This window comes from Centropristis striata, chromosome 24 (assembly GCF_030273125.1).
Source record: "Centropristis striata isolate RG_2023a ecotype Rhode Island chromosome 24, C.striata_1.0, whole genome shotgun sequence".
In the NCBI taxonomy this organism is placed as follows: domain Eukaryota; kingdom Metazoa; phylum Chordata; class Actinopteri; order Perciformes; family Serranidae; genus Centropristis; species Centropristis striata.
In genome coordinates this window covers 541,582-559,594 of record NC_081540.1, presented here as the reverse complement: position 1 = coordinate 559,594, position 18,013 = coordinate 541,582, and the positions used below count along the sequence as shown (strand labels likewise).

General features: G+C 37.8%; 2 protein-coding genes across 4 annotated transcripts in view; one reads left to right on the top strand and one right to left on the bottom strand.

The window, feature by feature from the left end:
• LOC131962826 (inositol polyphosphate-4-phosphatase type I A-like) overlaps window positions 1–4,045 on the bottom strand; it is a 39,505-nt gene extending 35,460 nt beyond the window's left edge. For all 3 annotated transcript variants that reach the window (XM_059327912.1, XM_059327914.1, XM_059327915.1), the window contains exon 1: window positions 3,884–4,045. The gene's annotated coding sequence lies outside the window, so the exon portion shown is untranslated. The remainder of the gene's footprint in view (window positions 1–3,883) is intronic.
• A 2,394-nt stretch (window positions 4,046–6,439) lies between these two features.
• Window positions 6,440–17,682, top strand: LOC131962882 (sodium/hydrogen exchanger 2-like; the record flags this gene model as incomplete). Its single annotated transcript, XM_059327977.1, has 13 exons — window positions 6,440–6,656; window positions 7,833–8,158; window positions 8,979–9,116; window positions 10,284–10,534; window positions 12,239–12,456; window positions 13,154–13,353; window positions 14,299–14,388; window positions 14,471–14,541; window positions 14,628–14,795; window positions 15,696–15,801; window positions 16,304–16,420; window positions 16,764–16,857; window positions 17,047–17,682. Coding segments are annotated over 13 exons (2,376 nt in total), but the record flags the coding sequence as incomplete, so codon positions are not given.
• Window positions 17,683–18,013: the final 331 nt, after the last annotated feature.

Here is an 18,013-nt window from a genome sequence, read left to right as displayed (position 1 = left end):
CTGATTATCTTTGGATTCTTCAGGCTGTTTTTTAGTATCAGAACTAGAAACGTGTCTGTTCTTCTGCTGCCAGAGAATATTAATAATTAATATTAATTAATGATATGAAAAGATCTCCTGCTGCTCAACACTGGCATGTGTGCAATAATGTTTTTACACATATTTTAATTTTTGTTTCTTTATTTTATCTAATGCTTGTTCACTGTTTGGATGATGTTCTCTTATTGTATTTTGTGAAGCTCCTTGTAACCCTGGTTTTGAAAGGTGCTATAGAAATATAGAAATAAATAAATAAATAAAGACTGTGTCTGCTCCACGACTTTAGACCGGTCGAGCCACAGGAAACAGAAAGGCTCATGTTTTTGTCTGCAGATGGAACAGATTTATGATTCACTGAACCAGAGAGTTTTTTTCTGAAGGAAGCAGGAGGAGAAGCAGAGATGCAGAACGATGCAAAACTAGTTTAGAAAGTGAAAGTGAAGCCACGAGGAGCTGAGAGAGAATAAAGGCGTCTATAAAATAGATATTTTGTGGCCCCCACCTTGATATGAAAGTTTAATGTGAGTTTTATATGAATGGCACTTTACCGTGTTGTGGTGGAAGGTCCCTTTATTTACTTTTTTTGGTAATTTTGTGTCTTTTTTTAATAAGTTTGTGTCTTTTTTAAATAATTTTGTGTCTTTTTTAAATAATTTTGTGTCTTTTTTTGATAATTCTGTGTCTTTTTTTTTTTAGTAATTTTGTGTCTTTTTTAAATAATTTTGTGTCTTTTTTTGATAATTCTGTGTCTTTTTTTAGTAATTTTGTGTCTTTTTTAAATAATTTTGTGTTTTTTTAAATAATTTTGTGTCTTTTTTTGATAATTCTGTGTCTTTTTTTTTGTAATTTTGTGTCTTTTTTAAATAATTTTGTGTCTTTTTTTGATAATTCTGTGTCTTTTTTTTAGTAATTTTGTGTCTTTTTTAAATAATTTTGTGTTTTTTTAAATAATTTTGTGTATTTTTTGGTAATTTTGTGTCTTTTTTTGGTATTTTTTGGGGGGTCATTTTGTGTCTTTTTAAAATAATTTTGTGTCTTTTTTGGTAAGTCTGTCTTTTTTAGGTAATTTTGTGTGTTTTTTTAATAATTGTGTGTCTTTTTTGGTACTTCTGTGTCTTTTATTGGTCATTCTGATACTGCCTGCAGCGGCCCCCAGGTCATTAGAGTGTGAGGCCCCTGATCTATAAGCTCTATAATCCTCAAACATATGACTTAAAGCAGCTGCAGTCATGTGAAGACGCCACACACACACACAGAGCCAGAGAGTTAGAGAGTTAACAAGAGTGAGAGAGTTAACGTCCTAAAGCTGATCACACATTCACCACCTGCAGATCAAATCAAATCAACTTTATTTATAGAGCCCTTTAAAACAGCTGATACAAAGTGCTGCACGTGTCAGGACAGACCAACAACAAAAACAGAGAACAAGTAAAAACAACTCAAACAGAGCAAAGGCTCATGATGAGTTCAAAGCCAGAGAATAAAAACGGGTTTTAAGATTTCTTTCACATCATTTCTTGCCTGATGTTCAACAAGGGTTAATTGTTACAAAGAAAGAGAAAGCTACAGATCAGAAACACACAGAAACACACAGAAACTCTCTACGAGACACAGAATCCACCTGAGGACACAAACTGTCACTTTAAAGCAGCTTCTCTCCTCTAACAGCTCAGAGGAACATCCAGCTGACCTTCACAGAGGTGTGAGTGTGTGTGTGTGTGTGTGTGTGTGTGTGTGTGTGTGTGTGTGTGTGTGTGTGTGTGTGTGTGTGTGTGTGTGTGTGTGTGTGTGTGTGTGAGTGTGTGTGTGTGTGTGACCATGACATGGCAGTAAATCTGAATGTTTACATCTTCACTAACTACATTATATAACAGCAGCAGCTCTCAGCCTCAGACACAAACAGCAGGAAGACATCCTAAATTATACATCATACACGTGTATATGTATATATATACATATATACATATACACGTGTAGGATATATATAGTCTTACATGTCCTATATCTAAATATATATATACACATGTCCTTATAATAACATGTCCTGTCACATTATAGCTCCTGTCAGACAGCATAAGGAGATATTATTAAACACATCTATAATAATCTATATTCTATAATTCAATAATAACAGTATAATATGATATTATATCTCCAGTCAGACTTTAATAATATATAATATAATATCTCCTGTTAGAGAATAATAATATATAATATAATATCTCCTGTTAGAGAATAATAATATATAATATAATATCTCCTGTTAGAGAATAATAATATATAATATAATATCTCCTGTTAGAGAATAATAATATATAATATAATATCTCCTGTTAGAGAATAATAATATATAATATAATATCTCCTGTTAGAGAATAATAATATATAATATAATATCTCCTGTCAGACTTTAATAATATATAATATAATATCTCCTGTTAGAGAATAATAATATATGATATAATATCTCCTGTTAGAGAATAATAATATATGATATAATATCTCCTGTTAGAGAATAATAATATATAATATAATATCTCCTGTTAGAGAATAATAATATATAATATAATATCTCCTGTTAGAGAATAATAATATATGATATAATATCTCCTGTTAGAGAATAATAATATATAATATAATATCTCCTGTTAGAGAATAATAATATATAATATAATATCTCCTGTTAGAGAATAATAATATATAATATAATATCTCCTGTTAGAGAATAATAATATATGATATAATATCTCCTGTTAGAGAATAATAATATATAATATAATATCTCCTGTTAGAGGACAGTCTGCATGTTAATGTCACTTTAGCTCAATAACATCATTATTCAACACAATTTATGTGTCTGTCCTTTAACTGTCCTGTCTGTCTGTCTGTCTCTGACCTGTCTGTCTGTCTGTCTGTCTCTGACCTGTCTGTTTAACATTGACAGTGTTTGACTGAAACAACACTAACTAACCCTAACCGTCAGGATAAACTGTCTGTCTCTCTTCTGTCTGTCTGTCTGTCTGTCTGTCTCCCTGTCTCTCCCCTGTCTGTCTCTCTGACCTGTCTGTCTGTCTGTCTCTCACTTGTCTGTCTGTCTGTCTGTCTGTCTGTCTCTCGCTTGTCTGTCTGTCTGTCTCTGACCTGTCTGTCTGTCTCTCACTTGTCTGTCTGTCTCTCTGTCTCTGACCTGTCTGTCTGTCTGTCTGTCTGTCTGTCTGTCTCTCACTTGTCTGTCTGTCTGTCTCACTGTCTGTCTGTCTCTCACTTGTCTCTCTCTCTGTCTCTAACTTGTCTGTCCACCTGTCTGCCTGTCTCTGACCTGTCTGTCTGTCTGTCTGCCTGTCTCTGACCTGTCTGTCTGTCTGTCTGTCTGTCTCTCATTAGGAGTAAACAGACAGTTAGACCTGATGATAAACTGTCTGTCTGACTAACAGAGTGTCTGTCTCTCCTCTGGTATTAATAACATCAACAGTGAACTGATAAACATGATTAATAAACAGCCTGTTATCTCCAGATGAACTAGTTCTACCAGCTGTTAGCTGTGATCTGTTTATTAATAATCATGTGTCTAAAATAAATAAAAAAACAGTAAACAGACTGATAAACCTGATTAATAAAAGATGAATCATCCGTTAGCTGTGATCTGTTTATCCTCTGGTAATAATAATAATAATTAATAATAATAACAACAGACTGTTTACATGGTAAACATGGTGATAAAGTGTGTGTTAGCTCCAGGTGAACTTCTCCAGCCGTTAGTTAGCAGCTCGTCTGTTTCTGCGGTTAAACTGCTTATTAATGAAGCTGTTTCCGGTCAAACGGAGCCGTGTGGGCGGGAACTCACCGCTGCAGGTGTCCTTAGTAAATACTGGTCCCGGGTTAGCTGTAGAAACCAGTAGAAACCATTAGAAACCAGTAGAAACAGATGAAACCAGAGGACGGAGAGAGTCAACCTGCAGCAAACTGCTTCAGCTTCTGATCTCTGCTTCCGGCTGCAGCAGCACCAACGGCTGGACACGCCCACGGGAGGCGCGCTGGGGGCGTCATCACGCAGGAGGCACGCTGGTGGCGTCATCACGCAGGAGGCACGCTGGTGGCGTCATCACGCAGGAGGCACGCTGGGGGCGTCATCACGCAGGAGGCACGCTGGTGGCGTCATCACGCAGGTGGCGCGCTGGTGGCGTCAGTACGCAGGAGGCACGCTGGTGGCGTCAGTACGCAGGAGGCGCGCTTGTGGCGTCATCACGCAGGAGGCACGCTGGTGGCGTCTCACGCAGGAGGCGCGCACTACGTAGAAGCTTTACAAAACAATGATTTTTATTTATTTATTTTGTATTAATTAAGTCAAGATGATTGTCACGGGGTCCATCAAACATGATGAAAATATTTTTAAAAATTATATGTATTATTTATTTTTATTATTTTTATTTACAATACTAATAATATTATTAAAACATTTTTTTAAATGTGCTATATAAATAAACTTGCCTTGCCTTTAAATGAATTAGGTCGAGATGTCTCACCATGTCTGTCACCAATATGATTTAATAAAAAAAAAAATATGAATCATTCATTTTTATTTATATTATTTACATTACTTATCAATATATTTATATATGATATATATGTATATATGATTAATATTAAGATTCGAAATATTGTCTCAGAGTCTGTCACCAACATTATTTAAATTTAAAAAATAAATAAATATATAAATCATTGATATTTATTATTTTATAATTATTTACATTAATACTATTCATATTAATAATAAAACATTTTTTAATGAATTACATCGAGATGATTGTCTCAGAGTCTGTCACCAAAATTATTTATATTTTTTAAATTATAGAAATATTTTTTTCATTATTATTACTTCTACCATTATCATTATTATAGTAATATATTTATTTTATCACAAGTACTATTTTATTTATTATATTGTAAATAGCATTATAAATATTATCATAATTATTATTCAAATTCTATGATTATAAGCAAACAATATCTTCAAATGTGTTTTTATGAATACATTTTAAAAACTATGATATAATATTGTGCTAAGATAATAACTAATTATATAAGTTTCGTCTGAGGAGAATTGTTAAAAATAAGTTTTATATGCATCTGTTTTTGTTTTTATTCTGTAAATCAAACCAAAGTTACTTTTGATGCTTTTAGTACATTTTGCTGATATATTTCTTTGTTTGCATGGATTATTGAAGATGTTTATTTTATCTTTATAATGAATAGTATGTATTATACAGTATGTCTACAGTTAAATCTTATTATAACCTCAGACTGAATATTAATAATAAAGTGTCCTCTGCTGCCCTCTTGTGGTTCTTATGTTCTATTACATGTTTGAACTCAAGTCTAAAAGTTGTACAGAAACTTTCTTTGATTATAATAAATAAATAAAACAGTGATTGTGTGTAAACAAACAGCTGTTTGTGTTTATTATGATGAGTGTGGAGAGGTGTTTACCTGAGCAGGTATGTAAAAATGACAAAAAAAAGACACAAAATGACCAAAAATACATCCTTTTGTGCAGTTTGTATCTATTTTTAGCTGTTTTGTGCCCATTTTTAATATTTTTTTTGGGCAGTTTTCAGCATCTTTTTTTGTAATCTATATCTCAATTAGACAATTTAGGATATTTTTGGTATTTTTTTGTTTTTTTCTGTATTGTATGTATTTTTGGTTGGGTTTTTTTTGTCATTTTTATGTCTCATCACTTTAAATTGATCATGTTTTGATGTTAAATCTCACCCTGTAGAGTAAGTAAAGCTTTACCTGAGCAGGTAGACTCAGCTCCTCCCAGGAGGAGGACGACTAACAGCCAACCAGCAGGTTCTGCAACAACACAAACCAGAAGAGTTGCACTTCAAACAGGATCCTGTTCACACGGCACGAGGATTTATTTTATCTCTTCAGTACGAGTCTCATTCTGCAGCTCTGGAGTTTATTTTATTTCTTTAGTTTGAGTCTTATTCTGAAGCTCTGGAGTTTATTTCTGTAGCCTGAGTCTTATTCTGAAGCTCTGAAGTTTATTTATTTAGTACGAGTCTAATTCTGAATGTTTGAAGTTTATTTCTGTAGTCTGATTCTTATTCTGGAGCTTTAAAGTTGAGTTTATTTCTTTAGTTTGAGTCTTATTCTGAAGGTTTGAAGTTTATTTCTTTAGTTTGAGTCTTATTCTGAAGGTTTGAAGTTTATTTCTTTAGTCTGAGTCTTATTGTGGAGCTCTGATGTTGGGTTCCTGTGGACATGGACTGGACTAAAGCAGCTAATCAGACCTCTGTAGACTGATTAGTTCTAGTCTGAGATGTGGATCTCGATGTTGTCTGGAGCCAGGACTAGGACTTCCTGTCCGGTCCAGGTCCTGGTCCAGGTCCTGGTCCTGGTCCTCTGCTGCTGTGGAGGGTCCTGTGAGCTGCAGGAGTCCAAACCTTCGTCTCCACCAGGTCTGAAGCCGTTCCAGAATGAGATCCAGCCCCAGGCGTACCCTGAGGAGTCCCGGGCCAGCCTGCCGGTCTTCACCATGGACTACCCCCGGATCCAGGTCCCCTTCGAGTTCACGCTCTGGGTGCTGCTCGCCTCCTTCGCCAAGATCGGTACGAGGGGAATGTTTCCACGACTGTAGATGCAAAAGTGACTAAAAAAAAGACACAAAATGACCAAAAATAGATGTAAAATGACTAAAAAAAAGACACAAAATGACCAAAAAATACACAAAATGACCAGAAATAGATGTAAAATGTTATTGTCAAGAATGTTTCCATGCCTGCAGATGCAAAAATTACTAAAAAAGAGACAAAATGACCAAAAATAGATGTAAAAATGACTAAAAAAGGACAAAAATGACTAAAATAGATGTAAAAATGATCTAAAGAGACAAAAATTGACCAAAAATAGATGCAAAAATGACACAAAATGACCAAAAATACACTCATGGAAAAAAATATTAAACCTCCATTGTGTTCTTCAGTTTCTTGTTCATTTTAATGTCTGGTACAACTAAAGGTTCATTTGTTTGTTTAATGAAATTTAATGAAGTAAAAGTACAAAAGTATCAGCATCTAAATGTGTCCTGCAGCCAGGGCTGAACACACTCTAAATTATAATACATTATAATATATTATAATACATGATATTATATTATCATATACAGGATCATCTCAACACATTAGAATATGATGAAAGGGTCATTTTGGTCATTTTGTTTCTGTTTTTGGTCATTTTTATGTCTTTTTTTTTGCTATTTTATGTCTTTTTTTGGTCAATTTGGTCATTTTGTTTCTGTATTTGCTCATTTTATGTATTTTTTGGGATCAATTTGTGTCTTTTCTGCTCATTTTTATTTCCTTTTTGGTCATTTTATGTCTTTTTTTGGTCATTTTGTGTCTTTTTTTGGTCATTTTGGTCATTTTGTTTCTGTTTTTGGTCATTTTATGTCTTTTTTGGATCAATTTGTGTCTTTTCTGCTCATTTTTATGTCTTTTTTTGTTATTTTATGTCTTTTTTTGGTCATTTTGGTCATTTTGTTTCTGTTTTTGGTCTTTTTGTTTCTTTTTCTGGTCGATTTGTGTTTATTTCTGGTCAGTTTGTGTCTTTTTTGCTCTGCTTTGCCTCGTGTAGTTTTCTGTGAATCAGAAACATGTGAATGAAACAGATATTTAGATGTTTGTCCCGTTGTGATGTCACAAAGACTCTTAAAGAGACAGACTGTGAACCAGGATGAGAATAAAGGCTCAGACTGTCCCTTTAAGGTCTCTCCGTCCTCTCTTCAGGTTTCCACATCTACCATAAGATCACCATCTGGATCCCCGAGTCCTGCCTGCTGATCGCCATCGGGCTGATCGTGGGCGCCATCATGCACGCGGTGAAGGAGGAGCCTCCGGCGGTGCTGAACTCCAACGTGTTCTTCCTGTACATGCTGCCGCCCATCGTCCTGGACAACGGCTACTTCATGCCCACGCGGCCCTTCTTCGAGAACTGTGGCACGGTGCTGTGGTACGCCGTGGTCGGCACGCTCTGGAACAGCGTCGGCATCGGACTCTCGCTCTTCGCCGTCTGCCAGATAGAGGCCTTCGGCGTCCAGGACATCAACCTGCAGGTCAGTGGGCTCAGAGGTCAGAGGTCACAGTGATGTCAGAGGCACAGTGAGTCAGTTTACACAAACATTTCAGCAGCAGAAATCACATTTAACCACATTAACCAAAATACTGACAGCACTTTCTGCAACAAGTTTTGGTCATTTTGTGGTCATTTTGTGTCTTTTCCTGGTCATTTTGTGTCTTTTCCTGGTCATTTTGTGTCTTTTCCTGGTCATTTTGTGTCTTTTTTTGGTCATTTTGTGTCTTTTTTTGGTCATTTTGTGTCTTTTTCTGGTCATTTTGTGTCTTTTTTGGTTATTTTGTGTCTTTTTCTGGTCAATTTGTGTCTTTTTAGTCATTTTGAGTCTTTTTGTGGTCATTTTGTGTCTTTTTTTGGGTCATTTTATGTCTTTTCTGGTCATTCTGTGTCTTTTTTTGATCAATTTGTGTCTGTTTTGGTCATTTTGTGTCTTTTTTGTTCAGTTTGTGCCTTTTGTTGTTCTGCAGGAGAACCTGCTGTAGAAGTTAAAGATGGATTTCTTGTTTCTGTGCAGGAGAACCTGCTGTAGTTGTTAAATAATGAATTATTTGTTGTTTCTGTATAGGAGAACCTGCTGTAGAAGTTATTGATAGATTAATTATCTCTGTATAGGAGAACCTGCTGTAGAAGTTATTGATAGATTAATTATCTCTGTATAGGAGAACCTGCTGTAGAAGTTATTGATAGATTAATTATCTCTGTATAGGAGAACCTGCTGTAGAAGTTATTGATAGATTAATTATCTCTGTATAGGAGAACCTGCTGTAGAAGTTATTGATAGATTTCTTGTTTCTGTGCAGGAGAACCTTCTGTTTGCGTCGATCATCTCGGCCGTGGACCCCGTCGCTGCTCTCAACGTGTTCGAGGACATCGGCGTCAACGAGCAGCTTTACATCGTCATCTTCGGAGAAGGACTCTTCAACGACGCCGTCACCGTGGTGAGTTCAGGGGCACGCTATCTTTCTGTCTCTTTCTGTCTGGTTCTGGTTCTGTTTGAGAACTGAAGGGAAAAATAAAAATGATTGTGTCTCAGAAGACTGACGAGCTTCTAGGTGAAGTTTTATTCTGCTGATATTAACCAGAAAACTGTAACATCATGACACCAGGAGACATGAGACATGTCCTGCTGAATGCACAATGTCAGCTTTAATAACCCGCCTTTATTTTGGCGGGGCTCCAGTTCACAGTAAAGTTTCAGTCTTTTTTTCTGTCGCAGAGGAAAGAGTGTGTCTATTTTGGTCATTTTATGTCTTTTTTGGTCAATTTGTATGTTTTTAATCCAGTTCCCTGCAGCTGCTGAATGCAACTGTCAGCTTTAATAACCCGCCTTTATTTTGGCGGGGCTCCAGTTCACAGGAAAGTTTCACTCAACACTTTGTTTCTGTTTCATTCAAAGGAAAGAGTGTGTCTTTTTTAGTCAAGTTGTGTCTTGTTTGGTCGTTTTGTGTCTTTTTTGGTCATTTTATACGTTTTTTTGGTCATTTTGTGTCTTTTTTGGTAATTTTATGTCTTTTTTTGGTCATTTTGTGTCTATTTTGGTCATTTTATGTCTTTTTTTGGTCATTTTGTGTCTTTTCTGGTCATTTTATGTGTTTTTTTGGTCATTTTATGTGTTTTTTTGTCATTTTGTGTCTTTTTTGGTCATTTTATGTTTTTTTTTTTGTCATTTTGTGTCTTTTTTGGCCATTTTATGTCCTTTTTTGGTCATTTTATGTCTTTTTTCGTTCATTTTGTTTCTTTTTTGGTCATTTTATGTCTTTCTTTGGTCAATTTGTATCTTTTTAGTCCAGTTCCCTGCAGCTGCTGAATGCAACTGTCAGCTTTAATAACCCGCCTTTATTTTGGCGGGGCTCCAGTTCACAGGACAGTTTCATTCAACACTTTGTTTCTGTTTCAGTGTTTTGTTGTTGTTTGTGTGGGAGAGTTCATGTTGGCACACGATGATCAGCCTGAAACCTTTAACCACTTTAACACTTTAACCACTTTAGTTTCAGTAGCAGTGAGAGTTAGTGGTCTGACCTGCTCCACCAGGTGTGTGACTTTATTCTACCTGCAGCAGAAACTCACTAATCTCTCCATCTCTCTGTGTGTTTGTGTCCCTCCAGGTGCTCTACAACATGTTTTCATTCCTGGCCGACATGCCGGTGGTCGAGTCCTCCGACGTGTTTCTGGGCGTGGCCAGGTTCTTCGTGGTGGCGGCGGGCGGCCTCCTCTTCGGCCTCCTCTTCGGCTTCGTGGCGGCGTTCACCACCAGATTCACCCACAACGTTCGACCCATCGAGCCGCTCTTCGTCTTCATGTACAGCTACCTGGCCTACCTGGTGGCAGAGTGCTTCTCCATCTCCAGCGTGCTGGCGTGAGTCTACAACACCAGTCCACCACAACAGAACCCATCACCAGTTAAAGAACCTGACCGTTAAAGAACCTGACAGTTAAAGAACCTGTCAGTTAGAGAACCTGACAGTTAAAGAACCTGACCGTTAAAGAACCTGACAGTTAAAGAACCTGGCAGTCTGAGGCTGCAGGATCAGGATCTCTGGTTCATAACGCTCCAAAGTCTAAGTGAGAGAAAAACTGACAGGCCAGAGTCTTTAGACTCCCTTTAACACCAACAAACCTAATAATCCCAGAAACATAATAAAAATCTGCAGCTTTTAATGCAATAATCCCACAAATGTAATAAAAATCTGTAGCTTTTAATGTAATAATCCCACAAATATAATTAAAAATCTGCAGCTTTTAATGCAATAATCCCACAAATGTAATAAAAATCTGCAGCTTTTAATGTAAAAATCCCACAAACGTAATAAAAATCTGCAGCTTTTAATGCAATAATCCCACAAATGTAATAAAAATCTGCAGTTCTTAATGCAACAATCCCACAAACTTTATAAAAATCTGCAGCTTTTAATGCAATAATCCCACAAACGTAATAAAAATCTGCAGTTTTTAATGCAATAAATCCCACAAATGTTATAAAAATCTGCAGCTTTTAATGCAATAATCCTACAAACGTAAAAAAATAATAATTCTGCAGCTTTTAATGCAATAATCCCACAAACGTAATAAAAATCTGCAGCTATTAATGCAATAATCCTACAAACGTAAAAAAATAATAATTCTGCAGCTTTTAATGCAATAATCCCACAAACGTAATAAAAATCTGCAGCTATTAATGCAATAATCCTACAAACGTAAAAAAATAATAATAATTCTGCAGCTTTTAGTGCAATAATCCCACAAATGTTATAAAAATCTGCAGTTTTTAATGCAATAATCCCACAAACGTAATAAAAATCTGCAGCTTTTAATGCAATAATCCTACAAATTGAATAAAAATCTGCAGTTTTTAATGTAATAATCCCACAAATGTTATAAAAATATGCAGCTTTTAATGCAATAATCCCACAAACGTATTAAAAATCTGAAGTTTTTAATGCAATAATCCCACAAATGTAATAAAAATCTGCAGCTTTTAATGCAATAATCCCACAAATGTAATAAAAAATCTGCAACCTCGGTCATTGTATTAAATTTGTGGGATTATTGCATTAAAAGCTGCAGGTTTTCATTACGTTTGAGGGCATTATTACATTCGGGGAAGTTACAAGCCTTCTTTATGCAGATATCACACAGTTTGGGGCAGAAACCAGAGAATGAATGCAGTCAAAGTGGATATTTGTGCCTCCTGGGGTCCATAAACAGTCTTTGAGCTGCAGAAACCGGGTTCGGCTGGAGGATGAAACTCTGCTGGATTCTTGTACAAACTTGCTCTTCCACTTGGTTTCCCGCCAACTGAGACACATGTGACCATTAGTCATTCACATAAAGGCTTGTTGCATGTTCCCAGCAATTTAAAAGGCAATAAAAGCAAAATTATATGAGTCAGTTATTCATTTAATAGGAGTGACCAATCACATTGGAGACACATGCTTTTCACTGGAAAATTTGGTTAAAATTCGGCGGCTACAGTCTGAAATATATGGAATATTCCACTTTTTATTCATTGTAACCTCTTTATTATTACCTGATTATAAACATGTTGTCTTGGTCCCTGCAGCATCATAACGTGCGCCATCACCATGAAGTACTACGTGGAGGAGAACGTGTCCCAGAGGTCCTGCACCACCATCCGCCACGTGGTCAAGATGCTCGCCACCATCTCCGAGACGCTCATCTTCTTCTTCCTGGGCGTCAGCACGGTGACCATCGAGCACGAGTGGAACTGGGCCTACATCCTGTTTACGCTGCTGTTCGCCTTCGTCTGGAGGGGGATTGGTGAGAGGCTTTTATTCTGAAGGTCCTGAGTCCTGCACTTTTTGTGGGCGACTCCAACGGCTGACAGAAACTCAGTCAGAAGGCCAAACTGGAGGCTTTAGAACTAGAGTTATCATTAGTAACCAGGCTTCAGAACTAGAGTTATTATTAGTAACCAGGCTTCAGAACTAGAGTTACCATTAGTAACCAGCCTGTTTGTGTCCTGCAGGTTTCAGAACTAGAGTTATTATTAGTAACCAGGCCTCAGAACTAGAGTTACCATTAGTAACCAGTCTGTTTGTGTCCTGGGGGCTTCAGAACTAGAGTTACCATTAGTAACCAGGCTTCAGAACTAGAGTTACCATTAGTAACCCTCCTGGTTTGAGTCCTTTAGGTTTCAGAACTAGAGTTACCATTAGTAACCAGGCTTCAGAACTAGAGTTACCATTAGTAACCAGACTTCAGAACTAGAGTTACCATTAGTAACCAGGCATCAGAACTAGAGTTATTATTAGTAACCATGCTTCAGAACTCGAGTTACCATTAGTAACCAGGCTTCAGAACTAGGGTTATTATTAGTAACCAGGCTTCAGAACTAGAGTTACCGTTAGTAACCAGGCTGTTTGTGTCCTGCAGGTATCAGAACTAGGGTTATTATTAGTAACCAGGCTTCAGAACTAGAGTTACCGTTAGTAACCAGGCTGTTTGTGTCCTGCAGGCATCCTGGTTCTGACCCAGATCATCAACCCGTTCAGGACCATCCACTTTAACTTCAAGGACCAGTTCGGGCTGGCCTACGGGGGCCTGCGGGGCGCCATCTGCTTCGCTCTGGTCTTCACGCTGCCCGACACCATCAACAGGAAGAACCTGTTCGTCACGGCCTCCATCGCCGTTATTATCTTCACCGTCTTCCTCCAGGTGAGACCCGAAACATTTAACATGATGGAACTCTTTGTGCATCTCCAGCTGCTGCTGCTACGTTAATAACGGAACTCTGATAACTCCTGAAAACTTCAGACAACTTCAGACAACTTTTGACAACTTCCGACTTCTGATAACTGCTGAAAAACTGATACATTTAACTTCAGACATATTCGAACACCTTCTGAGAACTTCAGACAACTCTGAGAACTTCAGACAACTTCAGACAACTTCAGACAACTCCAGACAACTCCAGACAACTTCAGACAACTTCTGACAACTCCTGACAACTTCAGACAACTTCTGACAACTCCTGACAACTTCAGACAACTCTGAGAACTTCAGACAACTCTGAGAACTTCAGACAGCTTCAGACAACTCCAGACAACTCCAGACAACTTCAGACAACTTCTGACAACTCCTGACAACTTCAGACAACTCTGAGAACTTCAGACAACTCTGAGAACTTCAGACAGCTTCAGACAACTTCAGACAACTTCAGACAACTTCAGGCAACTTCAGACAACTTCTGATAACTCCTGACAACTCCAGACAACTTCTGACAACTTCTGACAACTCCAGACAACTTCTGACAAGTTCTGACAACTCCTGACAACTTCAGACAACTCTAGACAACTTCTGACAACTCCAGACAACTTCTGACAACTTCCGACAACTTCAAACAACTCCAGACAACTTCTGACAACTCCTGACAACTTCTGACAACTTCCGACAACTCCTGATAACAGCTGAAAAAAAGATATATTTAACTTCTGATAACTCTGAAAATGAGTTGTTTGTTCAGATCTGCTACAAACTCTAACAGTACTTCTTCTGAGTTTCATAAAATCCCACCGGTAGTTTTCTCGTCATCCTGCTGACCATCAGACGTCCTAGAACGACTCGGTGTAATCAGATAAAATGTTTTTTGATGTCTTTCAGGGCATCAGCATCCGTCCCATCATCGAGTATATCAACATCCGTAAAACCAACAAAGACCTGAACACCATCAACGAGGAGGTTCACACCAGGGTGAGTGTCCTCCTCTGAAGGACTTTTATTTCCTGTTTCTGTAGGAATGACATTAACTGTTTGTTTATGTGTGTTTGTGCAGATGATGGAGCATGTTGTCTCTGGTATTGAGGACTTGTGTGGACAGTGGAGTCACTATTACTGGAAGGACAAGTGAGACTTTCTGTCTGGGAATCTCTTCTTGCAGATTTTATCCTGCGTACAGATTTGTAGTCTTTATTTCTCTGTCTCCTGATCAGATTTAAGAAGTTCAACGACCGTGTTCTGAGGCGGATCCTGGTCCGGGACAACCGGGCCGAGTCCAGCATCGTGTCTCTGTACAAGAAGCTGGAGCTGCAGAGCGCCATCGGGCTGCTGGACACGCCGATGGGAGACCTGAGCGCCGCGCCGTCCATCGTCTCGCTGTAGTACGTCCTCATTATTACCTCAAACATCTATTATCACACCAAGGGGTCAACATGGACACATTACACATTACAGAATACATGGTAAATGTATGACTGAATATACAGTAACATTACAGAATATATGGTAAATCTATTACAGAATGTACGGTAAATGTATTACAGAATATACGGTAAATCTATTACAGAATGTACGGTAAATGTATGACAGAATGTACGGTAAATCTGTTACAGAATATATGGTAAATGTATTACAGAATATACGGTAAATGTATTACAGAATATACGGTAAATGTATTACAGAATATCAGTAAATGTACGACAGAATGTACGCAAATCTATTACAGAATATACGGTAATATTACAGAATATACGGTAAATGTATTACAGAATATACGGTAATATTACAGAATATACGGTTAATGTATTACAGAATATATGGTAAATGTATAACAGAATATACGGTAATATTACAGCATATACGGTAAATATATTACAAAATGTACGGTAAATCTATTACATAATATACGGTAAATGTATTACAGAATATACGGTAAATATATTACAGACTATACGGTAAATGTATTACAGAATATACGGTAAATGTATAACAGAATATATGGTTAATCTATTACAGAATATACGGTAAATCTATTACAGAATATACGGTAAGTGTATAACAGAATATACGGTAATATTACAGAATATATGGTAAATATATTACAGAATGTACCGTAAATCTATTACAGAATATACGGTAAATCTTTTACAGAATATATTGTAAATCTATTACAGAATTTAATACAGACACTAAACACATGAGTCTGGCTCCAGCTGACGAAGCCGTTTATCTCCCGATCGATAACAAACATGAGAAAACGTTTACCTTTGTGTTTCCACCAGCGACGAGAGGAAGGAGGCGTCTCGGCCCAAGAAGAAGTTTCTGGCTGCTGACGTGAGGAAGATGCACGACATCCTGTCCAAGAACATGTACAAGATCAGACAGAAGGTAAACACACAGCATCTACTCCGTTAGATTCACTGTTAATAACATTTGACCACCTAAATCCCTCAGTTACAACAAGTTCTATGCCTCCATGAACAGTTATTGTTAAAACCAATCCAGCTAGTTGTATAAAGTTGCTCTGGTTGAAGCTTTAAAGCAATAAAATGAAATAAAAATAGATTTACAGTTGGACAGAATTAATGAAACACAAGAGATTTCTATCAGCAGCAAGAAAAATATGCACATTTCTAACTTGTTTTGAGAAACAAAATTGATTTGAATATCTAATAATAGAATTCAGAATTCAGGAAAATGTTCAACTTGCAGAGTTTGTTTTTGTTTTCTGATTTTAGTAACTTAAACAGGAGTAAACAGTGAGTTTGTTGGGGACTATTTTCAGCGGCGGATGGATCTCTAACTGTGCAGCAGGATGTTGTTTGCAGCTTTAATCTAAAATAAAATGTGTTTGTGTCTGGATATAAATATGACTTTAACATGTTTTCAGACGATGGGTTACACCAACAAATACAATCTGCCCGACGACAGCCGGACCAGAGAGATTCTGATTCGCCGACACGCCAGCATCAGACGTAGTCTCCGCCCCCAGAGCTCCAGAGAGCAGGTGAGTCTTAAAGGGACAGGTGAGCTTTAAAGGGACAGGTGAGTATTAAAGGGACAGGTCACCTGTTTTAGTATTGTTTATTATTTTTTAAGCTTTGTGGTGGAATTATTTTCTATAATTTTCTTTATTTTCTACTTCATTCTCATAATTAGTTCAATATTTGTGACTTTATTCTCTTAAATTAATCATTTCTTTTCCTAAATGTGGCCCTAATACTTCATCTTTACTTTCCTCTTTCAGGTAAAATGAAACATCTGTCTTTAGACTTAGTGGTGCACTGTCCCTTTAAATGTATAAATGTTATCTACCTGTGTCTCACCTGTTTGGGTCTTTGTGGTTCCAGCCTGGAGAGAACGTTCCCCGGTCCCAGAGGTACTGGTCCCTGCAGCCTGGAGGAGATCTGGAGTCGGCCTTCGTCCTCCGGAGACGAAGTCACGGTCAGTTTCTGTCGTCTGGTTTCTCTTTTTTACTGGTTCTAACAGATCCAGACTAAATGTTCTAACAGATCCAGACTAAATGTTCTAACAGATCCAGACTAAATGTTTAAACAGATCCAGACTAAATGTTCTAACAGATCCAGACTAAATGTTCTAACAGATCCAGACTAAATGTTCTGGTTGTTCCAGGTGGGAGTGACGACCTGGACTCGGCCCACGGGGCGTCCCCTCGCTCCTCGTCCCGGTCTCTGGTCCCCATGAGGAGGCTGGACACCATCCAGGAGTCCAGAGGAGCCCCCCGCCCACACTCTGATGTTCTGGACCAGGGTCCTGGGAGCCTCAGGGGCCGGAGGGCCCCAGCTCCGGCTCCTCGGAGGAGCGTCCCTGATCAGGTAGACGGAGACCCTACAGGAGACCAGGAGGAACCGGTGAGACCTCCCCAGCTGCCTCCACCCCGAGGCTGGGTACCGGAGAACCAGGGGGACACAGGAGACCCTCTGCTCAGACCGGCTCCGGGCTCTCAGGGGCCTCGGGGCTCTCAGGGATCTCGGGGGTCCGGGAGATCCTGATAACTGCTGAAATGACAGACAGTCTTTTATAAATCTAACTTGAGGTTTAACTCAGAGACGTTATTTCTACCTCCTGAAGTCTTTCTGTTTTATAAAAACTGTATTCTGACGAACAAGTCCCGTTCCTGAGCGCCGTTCATACAGACACACCATGGTTATTTGTTTGTTTATTTGTTTATGTTTATGTGTTTATGCTTGTTTGTTTGCTTCTGTTGGCACGGACCAATAAAAAGGAGCCAGCTGCTTCAATGACTAATGAATGTTAAAGGATTGTGGATTTATCATTTATCATGAGAACATTTATTCTAAACGGTCCAAAGCCTGTGGTGCAGACACTGTGGGTAGCTGTATTACAGAATATACAGTAAATGTATTACAGAATATACGGTAAATGTATTACAAAATGAACGGTAAATGTATTACAGAATATACAGTAAATGTATTACAGAATATACGGTAAATGTATTACAGAATGAACGGTAAATGTATTACAGAATATACGGTAAATGTATTATAGAATAAACAGTGAATGTATTACAGAATATATGGAAAACGTATTACAGAATATAGGGTAAATGTATTACAGA